The 18,577-nt window shown below is 36.1% G+C and overlaps 1 protein-coding gene across 7 annotated transcripts in view; it reads left to right on the forward strand.

The window, feature by feature from the left end:
* ATRNL1 (attractin like 1) overlaps nt 1-18,577 on the forward strand; it is a 492,025-nt gene that overhangs the window by 33,292 nt on the left and 440,156 nt on the right. For all 7 annotated transcript variants that reach the window (XR_011740344.1, XR_011740345.1, XR_011740347.1 and 4 more), the window contains exons 2-5: nt 10,753-10,836; nt 12,844-12,957; nt 13,815-13,943; nt 16,996-17,204. Coding sequence is in view for 3 of the 7 variants with exons in the window: in XM_071812183.1 (XP_071668284.1) it covers nt 10,753-10,836; nt 12,844-12,957; nt 13,815-13,943; nt 16,996-17,204 (536 nt within the window). In the remaining 4 variants the exon portion in view is untranslated. The remainder of the gene's footprint in view (nt 1-10,752; nt 10,837-12,843; nt 12,958-13,814; nt 13,944-16,995; nt 17,205-18,577) is intronic.

Here is an 18,577-nt window from a genome sequence, read left to right on the forward strand (position 1 = left end):
TTATTACTGTTAAGAATCTTCCATATCCCCAAACAGGAATGCCTTGTAATACCCCAGAGACATGAATGCCATTATTCCAGATTCCTACAGCAAATAGTGGGATGTGCTTTGTATTTAAGGCAAATGTGTAATGTCCTGATAATCACTATAGCCACAGAAGTTGGAAAGTGAATATCTGTATAATTATCTAAAAGACAGTACTTGAAACCTAGTCAGCAACTGGCCCTTTTAAAAATTTAACTGATTAATAAATTCAAGGAACTGTTATCTATGATCTCAACATTTGTACTGTTTGAGGGTTGTATTCAGGGGTTGGGAACCTCTTGTGAAGCAGCGTGTGTGCTGATGGGAGGGAGAAAAGGAGGAGTTGCTGTTTATGTATTTATATATATCTATAATTAAAAAAGAATGAGGATGCTGAATTTAAAAAAAAGTGTTGAAAACCAAATAATAAATAAAGTAAAACAAACTTCTGTTAGTGTAGTCTTAGGGATGGTAAGAGATACTTGATGTCTTTGACATACACATACTCCAAAGAAAACCAAAACCAAAGTTTATTGCATTTGGATAGTTTCAGAATTAATAAAGCTGGTGGGAGCTGGTGCTTGCAGCTTTTTGCAAGGAGGTAGTTTCCTACCAGGAGGACTCTATGAAAACATAAAATTTAATGGTGAAATATTGATCAATCTAAATGACTGAAAGGTAGAAATAGCACAGGTGTTTATTAGAAGCTTGTCTTAAATAGACAATGAGAAATTTAGGAGTAGGTGACGTGCTGGGTTTGGAGCATTTGGCTGTTACCTCATGAAGCTTAAGTTAAAACCCTAAACTAGGTCACAAGTGAAAATGAGATTTATAGTGATGTACAGTGAAAAATTGGCACAGCGCATTACCTTTTTGCAAAGTACCTCGGTCTGCATTGTTTATATCCTTTGTGCCCCACATTTTAAGATACTGTAGCATGTTTGATTAATTATAGAAGTCTTATACACTGAGCCATATATAGAATAAATATATACATACGTGTGTTTAAAGTATATATGAATACCTAAAAAATTGGTGAGTAACATCCTTCACTCAAGTTAATCTTGTGATTAAGTCAAAACATGTAGGCAATCTTACTTTAACTTAGAACATACTTGAATTGATATCTATTTTAGGCAGCAGAATGAAGTTAAAGATGTTAACAAAATAATATAAAAATATGTTAGAAAATATGTGCGACCATGTTAATTTTGGAAATGGAGGGGCTGCCTTGTAGAAAATGAAGCCTAGAGAAAAGAGCTCTAGCGCTTAAACTATAACTTACCCTAGGGATAAAAAGAATAACATGTTACTTCTGTGTAATCTTAAAGTAACATAATCTATTCAGATACAGAACTTTTCTAAGTGAAATAATAACAATGTTAATGTGGTAGGGAAAACGTAAGTAATAAGACCACTTCAGTCAGGTGGAGTGTGGTTTTGTGTGGTTGCTTCTCCCTGCCCCGTTATTTATTTCTTCATTATTTTGGCAACGATTGATTGTAAAAATAACTGTTGTCTGAAAGGAACATTGTAAAATGTTAGAGCATTGAGGTGTCTCCTTGCTTCCTGACAAATAATTTTGTAATTCCTACTTGCTTCAAATAGTAGTTATCTGGATGGATACATGAGAAAACTTCAGGACTGCTGTTAATATTATTCTGCATCGAGATGGAGAAGTCAGAATTTGGAATATTTCAAACCTTACTCTTTTTTCTGAGAAAATGAATAACCATGAGTGCAAGATGTTCAGTCAGTGACTTGGGTCGACGATCTGCTTCTTAAAACAGGAATTCACTGACTTTCAGATGACATCTATGAACTAGCCTGGGCAGTTCTAATAGAGTAGATGGCCGTCTCATATGATTTTGTCCAACTATAATGTTAAAATAGGAGATACCAAATGTGTGTATTATTCCCGATAGAGGAAGCTACATTTCTTGAAGTTTTTTTCCAGGTCAGTCGAGGATATTGTGCTATTTGCAGTATATTTGAAAAGGCACTGATTTCACAGTTGAGGCGAAGACAACCACTGCCACCTGGAAATATTGGCAAGATTTGAACTGTTAATTGGTGTAGCAATTCTGTAGAAAGTGTGTAGTTCAGTTAAACTCTGTGGACTGACTCAACTCCACTCAATTTCATAGAAACCTTCCATATAAATATTACATGTAAATCCATCTGGATAACAGCAGATAGAATAAAAACTTTTTTAGTTGTTGATAACTTCTGAATGAGTGGGGGGAGGATACACTATTTAGTAGTTTGGGTTTCTTAAAATGTAGCATGAAAGCCATCGTCTCTCTCCCCAAATGGAAACGTTTGCATTTAGAAAGTATTTTCTGACTTCAGGTTAAACCTCAGGAAATCAGGTCAACCATTTTTCAGTAAAATACGTATACTTGGGCACTTGTGTTAAATGATTAAGCTACAATGTCTAAGAATTTGTTTTTGTTCATGTCACAGATAGAGATTCAGGTGCTTTTGTAGTCTTAATAAAAATAATTTTATTTCCTGATGGATATCTACTGTGCTCATTAGAGAAGAACTAGAGGCACAATGAGAGCTATGGGGAAGGAACAGCATTTTTGAAGATAATCCAATTTGTTAAAAATCATTCTGTATGGCTTTCTTCTTGTTACATTATGTGAATTTCACCATTCAAAAGGCTAAGTATCCATTGAAGAATAATAATGCATTTGACAGATTTGAGTGCTGGTCTATTTGGCCTTGCTGCCTCTCTCTTCAGTCGGTGTTTCTTATGCTGGCTGCACTCTGCTCTTCTCCCTCATACTGTATGAGTGTCTTGGCAGAGCTGATTTTGTCAGGTCTTGCTTTTTTTTTTTTTTTTTGTAGACCTGAGCCTTCCAAAAAAGTTGTTTCTCTTCTTGGACAAGTTCTGTTATTCTGAAATCTGGGTTCATTTACATAGTTACAAAAATAAATACTCGACACCAGTGGAGAAAATGGTGTTTCTTTGCTTAGGTTCAAGGCAATCACCATGTAGATTATTATTATTATTATTATTATTATTATTATTTTCTTTTTTTTTTAAGATATGGCTTATACTTGAATATTTTCAAGAATACACATATGTACTCTGAAGAACGATCTGAAGATAGAAGCCATCCTGACTTTTTCAAGACCTATGCTATGAAACTCCACTTTCAGTTGCATTATTTGCTCCATTTACTTATCAAACTGTTAAATGAAATGAGTCCAATTGTTTGTGGAGTGAGAGAGATTACCGTGCCTGTTCTTCACCTCATCTCGTGGCCTCTGTTCATCCAAAATTCTGTTAATTCATTTTGTCAGCAAAAATCTTGAAATAGAGCATTTTGACATACACAGTTGCTGGAAACCTATGGGAAAATTTCTCCATGTGCTGAAAAAGTAGAAGGCTCTTTTCTATATGCATTTTTCATTGAACTTAATATTAGAACCGTGAGGAAGAGGAAAACCTCATGTGTTTGTGCCTCTAATTCACAATGGTGATGTCTGCATAGTTTTAACCAATGCAAAAAATGGCACAGTGTTGTAATTGGTTGAATGACTTCCATTATAGTATACAAAATTAACGCAGCTGTCATGATGGGGACCTTCTACATATAGGCACTTGAGTTTTAATTTTTGTTATTACTGACCTCATGTTATTGCTTTGTACGGTGAATGAATAATGAATAATAATTCAAAAACTGACATAGCTGAGTAATAGAAAATTGGCTGTTACGGAAAATATTTTATAAATATCTTTGTGATAAATATACACAAATGGAATTTCATATTTTCTTGTAGAGTCCATTGATTTTTAAGCAGGATTTCTCACTATGCAGTGTGGCCAGGAGTTACCATCTTTTAAGTGAATGCTTATATCACAGAAACAAAAATAGCTTTTCCTACTGAGAAAGTGATTAGAAATGAAACTTCCCTTTCCCCAAGCTGCATTGAACTCATATAATACTACCTGAAAAAGTCGCACTGATAGAATTGGATTAGAATTTCTACACTTCAGTAGACATAATTAACCCCAGTAAGATGAACCAGAGTAATATCCTTTAGTTCCTTCTGTGGAGGAATTTTAGAGTCAGAGAATTCCAGGTTGTATACAAATCAGCGTGCATAAGGGGAGTTATTCTAATACTTAGGTTCAGGAGAACTGGCTACATTAAGGGCATTAAATAATCCTTCTTTGGTTGCTATGCTGGTCAGGCTACAGCTGGAGCAGTGGGTACCATGTTGATTAATTGGAAAAGCTCTAGAGGAGCAAAGTCTAGAAAATTATGTATAAGGAATGCTGGATTAAATTGCTTAATTCAGAGAAGTCTGAAGGTAGATGTTTGTAAAAGGTAAGCAGAAAGAGGAAAGGAATTGCCTGTTTTCCAGGCCTGCTTTGAGTAGCACAGGAAATAATATATTGAAGTTGAAGTAACAAAACCTTAGGTTAGACATTTAGAAAAACTTTCTAATAGTAAGGGTAAGTCAGTGCTGAATTAGATTGCCTAAGAAGATTGTAGACTTCTGTAATTAGAAATTAAGAACTGATTAAACACAACTGTGAAGAAAGATTTCAGTAGGTTTGATCTGGACTCAGGGTAGGCATTAGGTTGTGTTCTAACTAATGGCAATTTAAGGTTGTTTTTTTGGGGGCGGGGCAGGGCAAAGGAAGCCAAATACTACCTAGCACTGTGAAGAGATAGAAGAAAGTCCTTAAATAGTCTCATACAGTGTTTCCACAGTAATTTTAATTTACAATAGAATAAGTATTACCATTACCTTTAATGTTACTATATTACTTTTATATTCTGCACCTGGTTTGCCTACCAGGTCTTCATGAAATTGTGCCCACATTTGCTTATTTCTAGTCATTTTTTATATTCCCTTTTAAGTCTCATAGTCGCAGATTCAGATAACTTATTCTAAATGACCTGTCATGGTCTATGTTCTGCGAATTTATAGAATATTATGCAGCCTAAGGAAGGGAACAGATATTTTGAAACGTTTCTGTAAGTGACAATACATTGCTTAAATAAGATGCTGTGTAAGTTTGTACTTTGAAAGGAATATCTGCTTCTATACAGTATTCTTTCAGCAGTTTGGGGGACTATTACAAAAATGTCCTATAGAATAGTAGCCTTTTTTATAAATAGTAAATGAGGAAACAAATCACCTGTTGGAGTTAAACCTTTCAGTTAATGTTTTGCACCAATCTAAGATTATAGCTGTGCTAAATTTATTAAAAAGAAACACAGAACCTCCACAACTCCCAAAATTCCCTCTCCAAAAAACAACCAAATTCCACAAAATAAAAACTAAACACTCAAGGAAAAAATAGATTTATGTTACACACTGTTAAACTTCTTGAAATACAGAATATATTGTTACGGGGAAAAATATCGTTATAATGTAGTCTTCATATTTTCTGGGATTTCTGCATTGTTTTGGAGCCTGGTTTTGTTTAAAATAAGTTAGAGGGGAGGAACTGAATACTTGAGTTAAGCAATAGGGACACTTTACAGAAGAAACTGTGACTTTGTCAATGGATAAAGTGGGGCCTATTTAAGAGCGAGCCTTTGATTAGCTGGCATGTGAAAAATTGTTGTGAATGTCCCTACTGTTTCTAAATATACATTCTGCTATTAATGCAGAGCCGTATGTAACAAGTATAGGAGTGTGACTGGCATATGCAAATATTTTCTTAATGTATTAAATATTTATTCCTCTTGATGAGTCACTGAAGAAAAATAAGAACTACAGCATGTTCAGTATATTCTGTTTTAATATACATTATGGAAAAAAATCACCAACAGTAGGGTTCTGCAATAAATGTAAAAATGCAGGAAAAACAAATGAAAATTCTTAGGATTTTTGTCAGGTGCTGATCAATGCTTCATGCCTGGAAATTAAAATGTGGCATTTTGGGCTTTTCAGAACATGTTGTTCTTGAGGTCAAAAGAAACAAACGAAAACCAAAACAAACCAAAACTCACGAAAAACCAAACCCAAACAAAAAACCTTCTTAGTCTGTTACTCAGCATTTTGCCATGTGAAAGGGCCTCTTGATCTCGTCTGTATTTCTTTGGGGTATCGTAGTGTTCCCTCAATCTGATTTGTTCTGTAATGTGGCCCAGTATTTTTTTTCCCTTCTTTCTTAACATATTCACATGATCTCATCTGAAATATGTGAAGAGTCTCTTTCCCCAACATAAAGGTTAAGCACAAGATCTTGAACTGGAAAGATTGCCTCTACTTGTTTTTATGAAGGATTCGATCTTCTAACATTTAGGCGCAGTTATTCATTTTTAGTTTTTTAACAAAACAAATCTTCATAAAAGAAGAAAAGGAGATGAAGTAAAATTTTGCAAGAATAAAGAGAATAGTCCTTGACTGACGCACAAATACTGATGTCCAGATGAATCCACGTACCAAAATACACTCTGTATCTTATATTTAGATATCTGAAATAAGAATTGCAAAGTAATCCAATGTTTCATAACATTCTGAATAAAAATGTGACGCTTATAAATATAGAGATAAATGAACCTCTTCATAACTCCTTTTATTTGACAGTGCATATTTGTAATATTATGAAGGTACCTTATGCTTTGTGTCTCTTAATGCACCTGTATTATAAACCAGACCTCTGCCGTCCATCAACCAGCAGTTTTGTGGATCTTCATGTTTTGCTGATGACAGAAAATACCCAGTGACTTCTGGTTTAATTTAGTGCCCCTTTCTGAAAGATCTGACAATATGATTCTTTTACAGTAAGATACAGGAGATGACATAACTGCATTTTTCACACATCTATACGTATTACAGCCAGGAAGGGCCATTTTAATAACTTGCTCTGACGTCTTATGTATTGTAGGCAACAGATTTATTCTGGCTCCTCCTTCATTTCAGACTTTGATTGAAATGCATCTCTTAGTTTAAAATCTCTGCAATGGTAAATATAAACATGAATTCCAGCTCGATTATATTTGCCATTATTTTATAACAGTGGCAGTATTCCAGGGGAATATAGATAGCCCTTTGCTGCGTGTTTCGATTGCTCTCTGTTGACTTCAGCCTTTAGCCCTTGCATTTCTGGTATATGTCTCTCTTCTTGGGGAAACAACCTCCAGTGCCTTGTATCTATCATGTAAACCATTACTGACTGATCAGCCTGGTGACTGCTCTGTCACTGATGCTTCTGGATGTCTTTAACTCCGCTGTGCAGCATCTTGACTCCTTTCTATAATTTGGTCGATCTTTGTTACACTATACAGAGATGGGAAATGTTCTCTTGGCCTGTGTCTCTTAATTCTTTGTAGTTTCTGATTATAACCTTGCCAACCAAAAATATATTATGTTTATGGAAGCTGGCGTGCAGTTTTAAATGACAATCTACAACATCCACTGCTGCCCTGCGCTTTGTTTCAAAAGCTGGAGTCAAGGTTTGATAAACCTGTGGTGCTCGAACATGTTGTTCTGGCTGTCCCCTCAACGCTGAAGCTTTCTTAAAGAGCTGGAGTGGCATCATTCTGACTGTTCCATTTCTGTGATTCAAGAGTGTGGAGTCCTGTTGGCTCATTTGGATTTCAATTATTTTTTGACAGGATCACTGTTGGTCGCAGAGCAAACAAACAATGTCCACAGATACCCAGTGTTACATAATAGAAAATACTGTCTTTGTTTCGGTGAGAGGTTACCTGAAAGTTGTACTCCTTATCTATGTGTCATTTATGCGATCTGGGATTTTATAACCTTTGGAAAGAAAAATGATACCAAAAAGAAACTTTTTATCAAAGAAATATCAGCCTAGGTGAAAAGGGAAATTGTTTGCAATTTACTAGTGCCAAAGGGCTGATCTACTAAAAACAACTCTTGCAAGTCACCTCCATTGAATTATACAGCTACTAAGAAGGCAATGGTCATCACTGCAAATGAATACGTGTGGTATTTCACGCTTCTTGCAGCAAAATAACTCTTCTGTGGCATGCTATAGAAGATTTGCATCTGTATATCAACCATATGGCAGCACTGAAATTATTTTGATTGGAATTGTATGCATTACTGCTTTTTTTTTTTTCCAAAAAAACCAATGCCCAGCACACACTCAAACATGGGATCTGTTCCTGTAATCTCCTGTGCTGAGGTTCTGCTAGCGGCCAGGTGTCAGTATTAGCTTGATTTCAAAATCAGTAATGTGCAACTTAGACTGCTAAATTAGAAGTTGATATCATGTTCAGCATTGTCCAAACGATGTAATTAATATGTAAAGAAACCAGAAATAACCCAGAAAAACCTATTTCTCATGTATATAAACATGAAAGTATACCTTTAGGAAAAGTTGGTATTTCTCAACAAAAAGAAATATTGTAAGTTTAAGCTGCATGTGTTTTTTGCTTTCTTCAAGCTGAAGCTTTCTGAGGCCAGACACTGATTGATGTGAGAGCACCTGGCCGGAGCACGGGCAGCCGTTCTCTGTGGCCATCGCTGCAGCTTTGGCAGCGAGGGAGCGATGGGAGTTACCAGCCTCATCATTCATTGCTTTGCTCATGAGATCCCCCGATGTCTATAGAGTGCTTATCGGGAACCATTGGTTTTGGGCAGTGGTGAACTGCAGCGTTCAGAGCAGCTCAGTGCATTGGGTTTTATTAGGGAAATGTTCTCTCAGCTGTCAGCTGACTGAAGGATGTGGTTGATGTTTGTGGTGTGTTTTGTTTTGGTGTGTGTGGTTTGTTTTTGTTGTTGTTTGTTGTTTTGTTTTTCCCCACTCCTGGTCTGTTGCTCATGTTACCAGCTGTTTCTCTGCTTTTTTTCTTCTTATTCGGAAACATGAAATACATTATTGATACCGCTTTGATGCCTTGAAAATGTTTTCAAGCATAATTATTTGGGCAGCTCCCCATATTACAGAGCTTTGTGCCAGTTCATCAGAAGTAAAGTGTGGGTAAAGATCTTCATTCAAACCACCAGCAATTGGATCTGAGTGCCTTAAAATGTGGCTAACAAACTGCACTAGTTCTTACAGGACAGGTGAAAGAACTTGTTTCAAAATCTAAGGGTTTACATGGACCGTGTCTTAAATTCTTGTGCCCGTGTTATTACTTCCTTTCCACATGTTTATAGTTTTATGTTTGGAATTACGGACCTTTGTTAATAAGTATGCAATATGAGTTCAAATGTAAAGAGTTTGCAGTAGATGTGGTAGTGAATATGTTTGAAGTTGGAGTATACAGCTTCGAAGACAGGAGGATGGCAGATGCTGAATTCAGTTCAGTGAGACTCCTGGTGAGAAAATGTAACTGTGACTTGGTCAGTTTGTTCAGCATTTCCTCTGGACTTAGATCTAGTCTATTTGTTTATTAAAAAAGCTGAAACAAAACATAAAACCCCAACTGCTTTTTTCTCATTCAGTGATATTTATTCTTAATGATTATCTTTCCATGCTATAGTGAAAGAAGTGAGCATTTCTGAGTATGTATTTATATTCATTGTCATTGTAACATTTTAAATAATAGGATGGCCAGGTCAGTTTTCCCGGTGGAGTAAGGCCACCAGTGATGTGTGTTAGGGCCTGAACTATATAACATAATCATAAAGAATGCAGAAAATGGAGTAAATAGTGAAGTTACTGTGTGCTGAAGATAATAAGCTCTTTCAGAAAGCTTTTATGGTAATAGATTATTGAATTTCATCTGCTGTTTTATTACTGCATAGATTAGTGCTAAGTAATATATATGAATAGAGAAAAAAGGTTCTATTTCTACATTAAATAAATTTCTGTATGTAATGGATCTTGAACTGTCCATTATTACTCAGAAAAAAAGTTATAGCAGCTAGTTGTGTTTAAAATGTCAGCATAGTAGTTGTTACAAGAGTGAATAAAATGTTAAGGTGGGAATAGAGACCAAAGTGGAAATCATAATTATGTTACTGTCCAGATTCACTTGTGTCTAGATTATAACATGCTGATTTCTGTGTTGCATCTCAGGAAGGGTATGGGAGAATAGAAAAGCTGTGTTAAATAAAGGCAGTGGGGATGATCAAATGTAGTTATTCCATATGAGAAACAACTAAGTGTAAGTGAGCAAGGATTTCTCTGGTTGGAAAAGGGACAGTGGAGAGAAGGCAGAGAAACAACAGAGACTGTTATATTTTGAGGAGGATAAAGCATGCAAACAGGGTACACTTGTTCATCCTCTCATTCAGTACCAGTGTTCTGTTTTCCCATGTCTCATCACTGACCAGGAACAAGTGAGGGACAAACTGGCAGATATGCTTATTTCAATTTGTAGTTTATATCCTAATTTCTCTAGATCTAGAACATTTTCCCCACTGCTTCTGTGCTCTAACTTCAGATGTAAGACAATGACAAAACAAGCAAACCAAACCAAATCGAATCACTCTTAAACAAACAAACAAAAACCCCAAACCAAAACAAAAATTTACATTGGCTTGGATCCATTTGGTGTGAAGGATAATTTAAATTATATGTAGTATTTGCTTGCTACTGAATAGAAAAATTAGAAGACTTGTTATTGCCTAGGGGAAAAAGGCAAATCAATGAGATAGAATAATTAGAATTCTAGTTCTTATGAGCAAAAATAGTGTGACAAGAAATATGAAGAGCGTCATAACTCTTTCCTTCACCTTCACTTTTCTTTCCATCTAGGAAGAAACTATTTGTGTTTCCTGTTGTGTTTTCTCTGGTTTATTACAGCACTGTTTTTTCTCTTGTAGGTTAACAGAACCTTCTGGATATTTAACAGATGGACCAATAAATTATAAATATAAAACTAAATGTACATGGTTAATTGAAGGATAGTAAGTATTTATTTTAATAGCTTAAACTTTCTGACAGTTCTTGGTAGTGTGTATTCTAGAGAAGTTGAAATGGCGTCTGGGTACAATACAAACACATGGGGTGTATGTGGTGGTTGTGGGGTTTTTTGGCCTTTTTTAATGTTATAAAGATGAAAGAAAGTTGAAGCTGAATTTTCAGGATTGCTCAGAGTTGGCCAAATTCCATTCCCATTCAAATTGCTGGCAAGTTAGGTTGATGTTGGAATTTGTCCAGTGCTTCAAGCTCTCAAAACGCTATGATAAATTTGTTGCTTGTTTGAGTACCTTTACATAAGTTCCAAATGTGGTTACAGGATCCTATTATTTAACTTGTTATCTTACTCTGCAGTGATAAATCAGGGATAGCTTGAAGTACAGAATGCTTCCAGTCTAATGACAATTATGCAGTTATGTGTTGCTCAAAAGTGAGTGCTTCTATAAAGTCTTTCTTTTGCATTCTAGTTTTCCTCATGTACTTAATTTTAAAATCATATTGTGCCCACAGTTTCAAACAGCAAAGATGTCTCATATCTTGCTAATTTTTCAGTTTATGCAGCACGGAAACACACAGATGTCCACAAAGAAATAATGAGACACATGCACTGGTATGGTGAACTGTGAACTGCACAAATTTGTTACATTTCAATGGGACTTTTTTTCCCCCAGGCTATTGCTCAGGATTTTGCTGAAGAACTTAGCTAGGTCTGAGTTCTACTAATGTTCTAGAAGAAAATTACACCCTTCTTTATTGCCGTATTGTCATAAGCTCAGTTACCCTGGATGTCTGCTCTGTGCTGCAGTTCAGTAATGATCTATCTGATCTAATTTGGTCTGCTTATATGCAGATAGTAATTAAAGTACATCACCAATGAAGCAGATAGTTTGCAAAATCACTTCATTTAGCAGCTTCAATATTTAGGGGACTAGGCTATAGCTGAATATCATTCTGACATAGCCAGGCTTGTCTTTTTACCCAGGCTGGCTCAGGAATATCTGCGCTGCACTATGCTGTGCCTAAGTGAAAACGTGGTGCAGGACTGTGTACAAACCCTGCTTTGGAGTTGGCCTTTGCTTTGTTCTTCCTCTTCTCAGGACATGGTGGAGAGAGGGGGAAACACTATGCTGCACAGTATGTGGAACAGTAATGCAACCTGGTAACATAGTGCAAATGTCAACGCGCACAAAGTCACATATGTGTAAAATACTCCCTCTTAAAAAACGAACAAAGAGCTCTCTCCAAATGATCTCTCACAAAAAAATATGTTTTTCCAAAATGTCAAACTGTACTCGAACCTGTTGGGAGGCGGGGTGGGGGGGAAGTAGAAAAATTAAATCATCAATATGTTGCATGGAATACATTTAGCGATTCTGTCAATTTTGTCATATAAGAAAACTTCCGTTTTGGAAATCTTACAGCCCCTATCTGAATCTCTACCAAAAACTGGTGAAATCTGATCCCCAGTTATATGTGTGTGTGGGGTGGAGGAGAGAAAAAAGTATCTTACGCTAATATTGCTTGCTGTTTTAAATCTGTATTTTAAGATTTTTATTTTCAGTCGCTAGTACAATACTGGAACGATGATGTGTAGGGGATTTTAGGTCCTGAAAGGCTCTTTAAACTTCATATTCCTGACATTGTAAAGTAAAGCTAGTATATTAAAATGGAATATTTTATTTGCCCTAAATTTTTGTTTCTGAATATGATAAAACTTGGTGAATTTAAGTCTCTTTAGCTTAGCTTAGCTTAGCTTAGCTTAGCTTAGCTTAGCTTAGCTTAGACTTGGACCAAAGATGTTATTTTTAAAGCTCTCTAAGATAAAGTGAAATACATGCTTGCCCTGAATTTTGTTATTTAACTCTTTGAAATGTTTAGTTAGTACTCAAAGTGTTTTGATAGAGTTCTGCTGGCATAATCCATTTTGTTGTAAGTTCTTCATGAGCTCAATATTTTTGATTTACATATATTTATATATATATATTTTTTTCCAGCCCAAATGCAATACTAAGATTAAGATTTAATCACTTTGCCACAGAATGTAGTTGGGACCATATGTATGTATATGATGGAGATTCAATATATGCACCTTTAATAGCTGTATTTAGGTGAGTGTATTTGCTTTTTAGTCAAACTGGTCCTATATGGTTGTTTTTATTTTGTGGGGGGAAAAAATACCATTAGAGGGTTCAATTTCTTAAATATCTTGCTTGCTTTCTTTTGTTAACATCTTGAGAGCATGTATGTGAAGTGATGTTAGATTAATTGCAACATGCTACATTTTTGTTTAGGCATAAATCCGTTATGTGATTTGTACTTAATGCTGACATTGCATGGAGTGTTAATGCTCATAGATGGACAATCAGAAATGTATTTTCCAGTAGGCTTCCAGTACTGACTCCTGAGTTAAATGCAGCACTGGCCAATAGTGTCAGTATTGATCTCACTTAAGGGAGAATTATGCAATCTGTGACTCGGGCAATGCTGCACTGTGTGTAAAGTATAAAAACTGGTTGCTAAAGGCCTCCTTCGTTTCTGTATGGAGAAGGAAGAGACTTTTTGGGGGCATTTGATACAAAAGGCTGTCTTTAAGCAGTAATTTTGTAACGTGTTTCCTTAGATGGCTAAACTGCGCAGCCTTGTGACTAAGTCTTAGTGGGTAAAATTATCAAATTCTTTGAAGCCCTGGAGGAGACCTCAATTTTGCTATCATCTGAAATGATGGCATTTCTTTCCTTTTTGTTCGACTGTAATTAGCTTATGAGAATTGCTACACAACTAAATATTTTTTCAAGTTAATGTTTGTTGTCTAAAATCACAGTATTAGTTTGTAGCAAGGTTTAGAAATAAACATACGATCAACAATAATAAACAATGAGCATAACGACTAATACTGAGTGAAGACTTTTTTTTCCCTTCTCTCCCAAAGACTGATTAAAATCATTATTCTCATTTTCTTTCCCAGTGGTCTAATAGTCCCTGAAGTGCGTGGAAATGAAACTGTTCCTGAAGTAGTTACAACATCTGGCTATGCATTGCTACACTTTTTTAGTGATGCTGCTTATAACCTAACTGGATTTAACATTTTTTACTCGTAAGTATTTTTTTAATAAGTAATTACTTTGTTAATTAGCCTAACATTTCTTTCAGCAGAATGACGGATCTAAGGAAAGTGTTTATGTATTGATGTTATTAATAGCATAAGAGTTGAACTTTGTGTTATGTTCGTAAAGCCAGGGAGCTGGGGTGGTATCGAGTTGTCATTAAGGTATGAAATAAAAAAAGAAAAAGAGATAAAGTATGTGGTTCTGAGTAAAGCCACATGACCATTCCAAGAGTGTGTTTTTTCTGTGCAACATGGAACTAGAATGTATCCCTTTCTGTATTTATCCAACACTTGTAGTTGTCATATGCTATAGAAGGAAGATTACATCTGCTGTCGATTCTCTTCTCTTGAACTAGAATCATCTTTTGCTTGATTTTTCTTGATGAGTATACTTTTGTGGCTTTTGACACCTTCACCCAAGTCCTACTTCTATTTTTGTGCCAGCCACAAGGCTTTTATTCCATTTTTTTCTCTACTTTTGGAGTACTTTCCCCTCGTATTGTCCATCTCAGTCTGAATTCTGCCTCCATAGTTCTTATCTGGACTCTCTAACTTTTAGTTTTGCTGGCAAAGTCTAATCTGGTATGTGCTGCTTTTCCTCCAGTCTGCTTTTGTGGGTCAGCAGCTCTAAAGATGAATCCAGTGGGCCTGAGCCTTTTCCTTACATGCACCAGCTGTTGATTGCAGCTTCTCTCTCATTTGGGACATGCTTGTGACACATGATGTGGTGTCTCTCCATACTGGATGCTTTAGTTGAAGAGAGGATTGCTCGGTCCTGTTGGACCCATTTCTTGATGTGATAATTTTCCCATGATTCAAGATATTCTTGTTCGTTTCTTTCAATTCCTTTGGATTCTGAAATACCATTTTTGGAATGTGGTGGCCAGCACTGCACTTCAAATGTGCAAGTACATGTAATATTTTTGTCATATTCTTTATTAATTTTAAATACCTATTTGTGCTTTTGACCATGGTTTTCTTCCTGGAAGAGGTCTTTGTTAAATTGTCTATGGAAAGACGATTTCTGTAATTTGCAGCAGTTTGCCTACCTTCTACCAGATAATAAATAGCTATTCAGAGTTTGGGAAACCTCACTAACCATGTTGTACTGGAAATAGCAGTCTAGAAGACTGGGCATTTTTAATTTTTGTCAGTTGATATCAGTAAAATGCAATCACCTGGCAGACTTCTCTACTGTAATTAGATACGTTTTTCAGTTATCCCTGAAGCTTTTATTGCACTTTTTGTTTATCTTGGGAGCAAATGACATGGCGTTCTTAAGATATGAGTGTATGTACTCTACATTCTTTTCTGACTTGGTAATGTGTTGCGTGCTACATATCATTACTTAATTTTTTGGAAGAGTTAAAATGAAAAAAACTGCCAAATTTGAAATTCCATTACATATAAAACTCAGAAAATTTTATGTACTCTTTTCTTCTGTTTATTCTATTGCAATGGATACTTCTTTTTTTTTGGTGAGCCAACAATAATAACTCTTTATGTGCTAAAAGTAGTACCTACAATTGCTTTTTATGGCTGCATTAACTTTTAATGGATCTGTTGCACTCTGCTTCTGTTACCTTCTTTCTTCCTTGGTTTGATAACCCAAAGCAGTTTTTGACCATCTTTCACCGCATCTTCATGGACCACTCGTGTTCCTTTATTTTGGGCAAGACAGCAGCACTGCAACAGTGACTAAAGCACCATGCCAGTTGCAAACGCTGTACAAGTTACTCCAGAACTCTGAGTAAATGTTATGTTCCTTGTGGTCAGGCAACGTGCATCCAACTCTTTGGAGTGGAATTATGTCTGCTTTTAAACTGGTATCTCTATTGCTGGAAAGACTTAACTGTTTGCCTTCCTGCAGAACATTGTCTGCAGGAGAGTGAAGTCGGGGCAGAGGTGTTTTGGTTTTTTCCTATAGTGTAACAGAATCAGTCCTCTGTGGTGTGAGTCTTTAGGAAGTGAAAACACATCTCCGGACTATCCTACCACAACTACATTTGGCCAAAGGCCGATGAAACTGATGTTTTCAGTTCTTTCTTCCTTTGGTCAGAGCAAGTAGTAACAGTTTATTCTGAGTTTCAACACCATCCTTTGCTGTGAGTCACCAAAAAGGGTTTAGAATCTTCTTTTGAACTTCACTGGGTACATAGTGCCTGACTTCCATATTCAGTTCCTGGAAACTCTTGGACCCACATACTACAATGTCCTTCATCCCTCCTTGTTTCCAAGGAACTGCCTGCATTTCTGGAACCAGTTTGCATAGTTTTGCAGTCCGGTTGCCTGTGATCTCAGTGTTTAGTAGGGTGTTTCACAGAAATGCTAACTCCCTTAGCACCGACAGCCTAATTCCAGCCCAATTGTTCATCTTTTTGCATCTCTGACTCAGAAGTTAAGGAGGCTAGATTAAGGCGGCTTTATTGTTAAGGTGTCAAAGCATGAAGTGCTACCTATAACTAGTTTCAGGATATTAACAATTTTTTTTCCTTTCTTGGTTTTCCCAATTTTTATTCCGTTTGGATGTTAGACATACTGTTTTATAGCATGGATCAAAGCCACTCAGAAAAAACCTTTAACTGTATGGTGGGGTATTTAAGGGTTACTGCTCACAGTCCTTTCCAGTGTGGATGTCCCTAGACATATAATAATAAGCATTTGAAGTATTGTAAGTAAGAAGCATTTGAAAGGACTGACTAGAGTGCTTTAACTGAAACATAGAAAAAATAGATACCGATCTGTCCAGGTAGGGCCTGTCCATTTGTTTAATGTTAGTGTTTCTTGGTAAAGTACAAGATGTTTGTCATCCTGACTGCATCACAGACTTTGTATGTAAGCCTGGATTAAAACCTTTTTGGGTCACTTGCCTGTAAAATCATAATTAAACTTTTGTTTTATCACTGCATAGGAACTTGTTGGAGCGGGGCGGGGGGAAGTACTTTATCTAACAAATACTCTTGGAATACTGTCAGATAAAACCACTATCATAAACTCTTGGTTTGTCATTTCCCTTATTTTTACATATTTTTTTTTTCAGAATTAATTCTTGTCCTAATAACTGCTCAGAACATGGGAAGTGTACGACCAGCATGTCCGTTCCAAGCCGCGTGTACTGCGAGTGTGACAAGTATTGGAAAGGAGAAGCCTGTGATATTCCCTATTGTAAAGCCAACTGCGGCAGCCCTGATCATGGGTACTGTGACCTGACAGGCGAGAAGCTGTGTGTGTGCAATGATAGCTGGCAAGGTAAGGTTTTGTTATTTGGAATGAAGTTCATCTTTAACAAAGAAGCCTGTCTACTACACGAATTAGTGTATTTAAAGAATACGCATAAATGAAAAGATAATTTCTGGAGTTAATTTTCATTTGGACCTAGATGTTTGTACTTGAATGACGTAAACGTCTCACAGCTTTGTTTTCTGGCTGAAGATACTGCGGAAATATCTGACCTAAGCTTTCTTGTGGTGGGCTTTCTTCTTTCTGGATTATTAGTTTGGAAAGCTAATGGCAGTAACTACACAAGAACTGTGAGGGCTTCCGAAGCTTAATTTCCTATTAATAATTTTAATGTCTAGATGAATTTGGTTTTCTTCCCCCCTTTCTTAATGTCACATCATCACATCATATTTTTTAGTGCTTCATGAAGTAAGTACTCACCGTCTGGTTTTTAGTTGTATGTTATTTTTATAGTCTCTCAATGAAAAAGGAAGGTAAGCAGTTTTGTTAGTGATGGTACAAAAATGTGGATATGAACATGGACTGTGGAATAAGGAATGTACTGTTAGCATTGCTGTAGTTTTACTCCCAGCACCATAAATAATTGTTTCTTATTAAAGGTCAGTTATTTAAAGTCCTAAATGTTTGATTAACTTACTATAATTGTGCTAGATGTTTGTGATTTTTTTTTTTAATCCTTTACCATTTATATTAGAAGTCTCAATTGGATTAACTCACTCTGCGTTAAAATTGCCATTCTTCTCTTAAAAGAAATATTAAAGATTACTTAGCTGATATGCCATCTTCCCATTACTTCCTGACTCTACCTTTGTTTTATTGCTCTTTGTCAGAGGAAATGACATTTTTTACTTCTATTAGCTGTTGCACCTATTAGACCAAAGACATGATGAGATTTAATACATTTCTCTTGTTAATAATTAATGAAGTTGTTCATTAAAAGGCAGCCAGCGCACCCGCAGAAAGGAAGCGAGTTAGCAAAATGGTGTTAGAGTGGAAACAGTGCAGCTGTGTTACTGAATCCTTCAGAACCTGTCATGATTGTAGGGCACAAAAAAAGATCCTGGAAGCTTCATCTCTTTAAGGAAGATGTGAACAAAATTGGCAGCAAGAACATCACCCTTTATTTGTGTGTAGTTTCGTTGGCAGTTTCAGATTGCTATGTACAAAATGGGGAAAATATCCCAAATCTTTGGAAATGCTTTTTAGGCTATGCCTTCATTTACAGTGCTATAATCTTCATTACAAGTTTTTAGGAGGAAATAAAATTCTAACTTTCACTATTAGTACCTCTTCGCATGAAATGTTTTTGTGCCTTCTATCTTCCTTTTCTACAGTGAGTAGGATTCCGTAGAGATAATTTGCTTAGCTGTTCCTTGGGTTTT

This window comes from Patagioenas fasciata, chromosome 8, assembly GCF_037038585.1.
Source record: "Patagioenas fasciata isolate bPatFas1 chromosome 8, bPatFas1.hap1, whole genome shotgun sequence".
NCBI classification, from domain to species: domain Eukaryota; kingdom Metazoa; phylum Chordata; class Aves; order Columbiformes; family Columbidae; genus Patagioenas; species Patagioenas fasciata.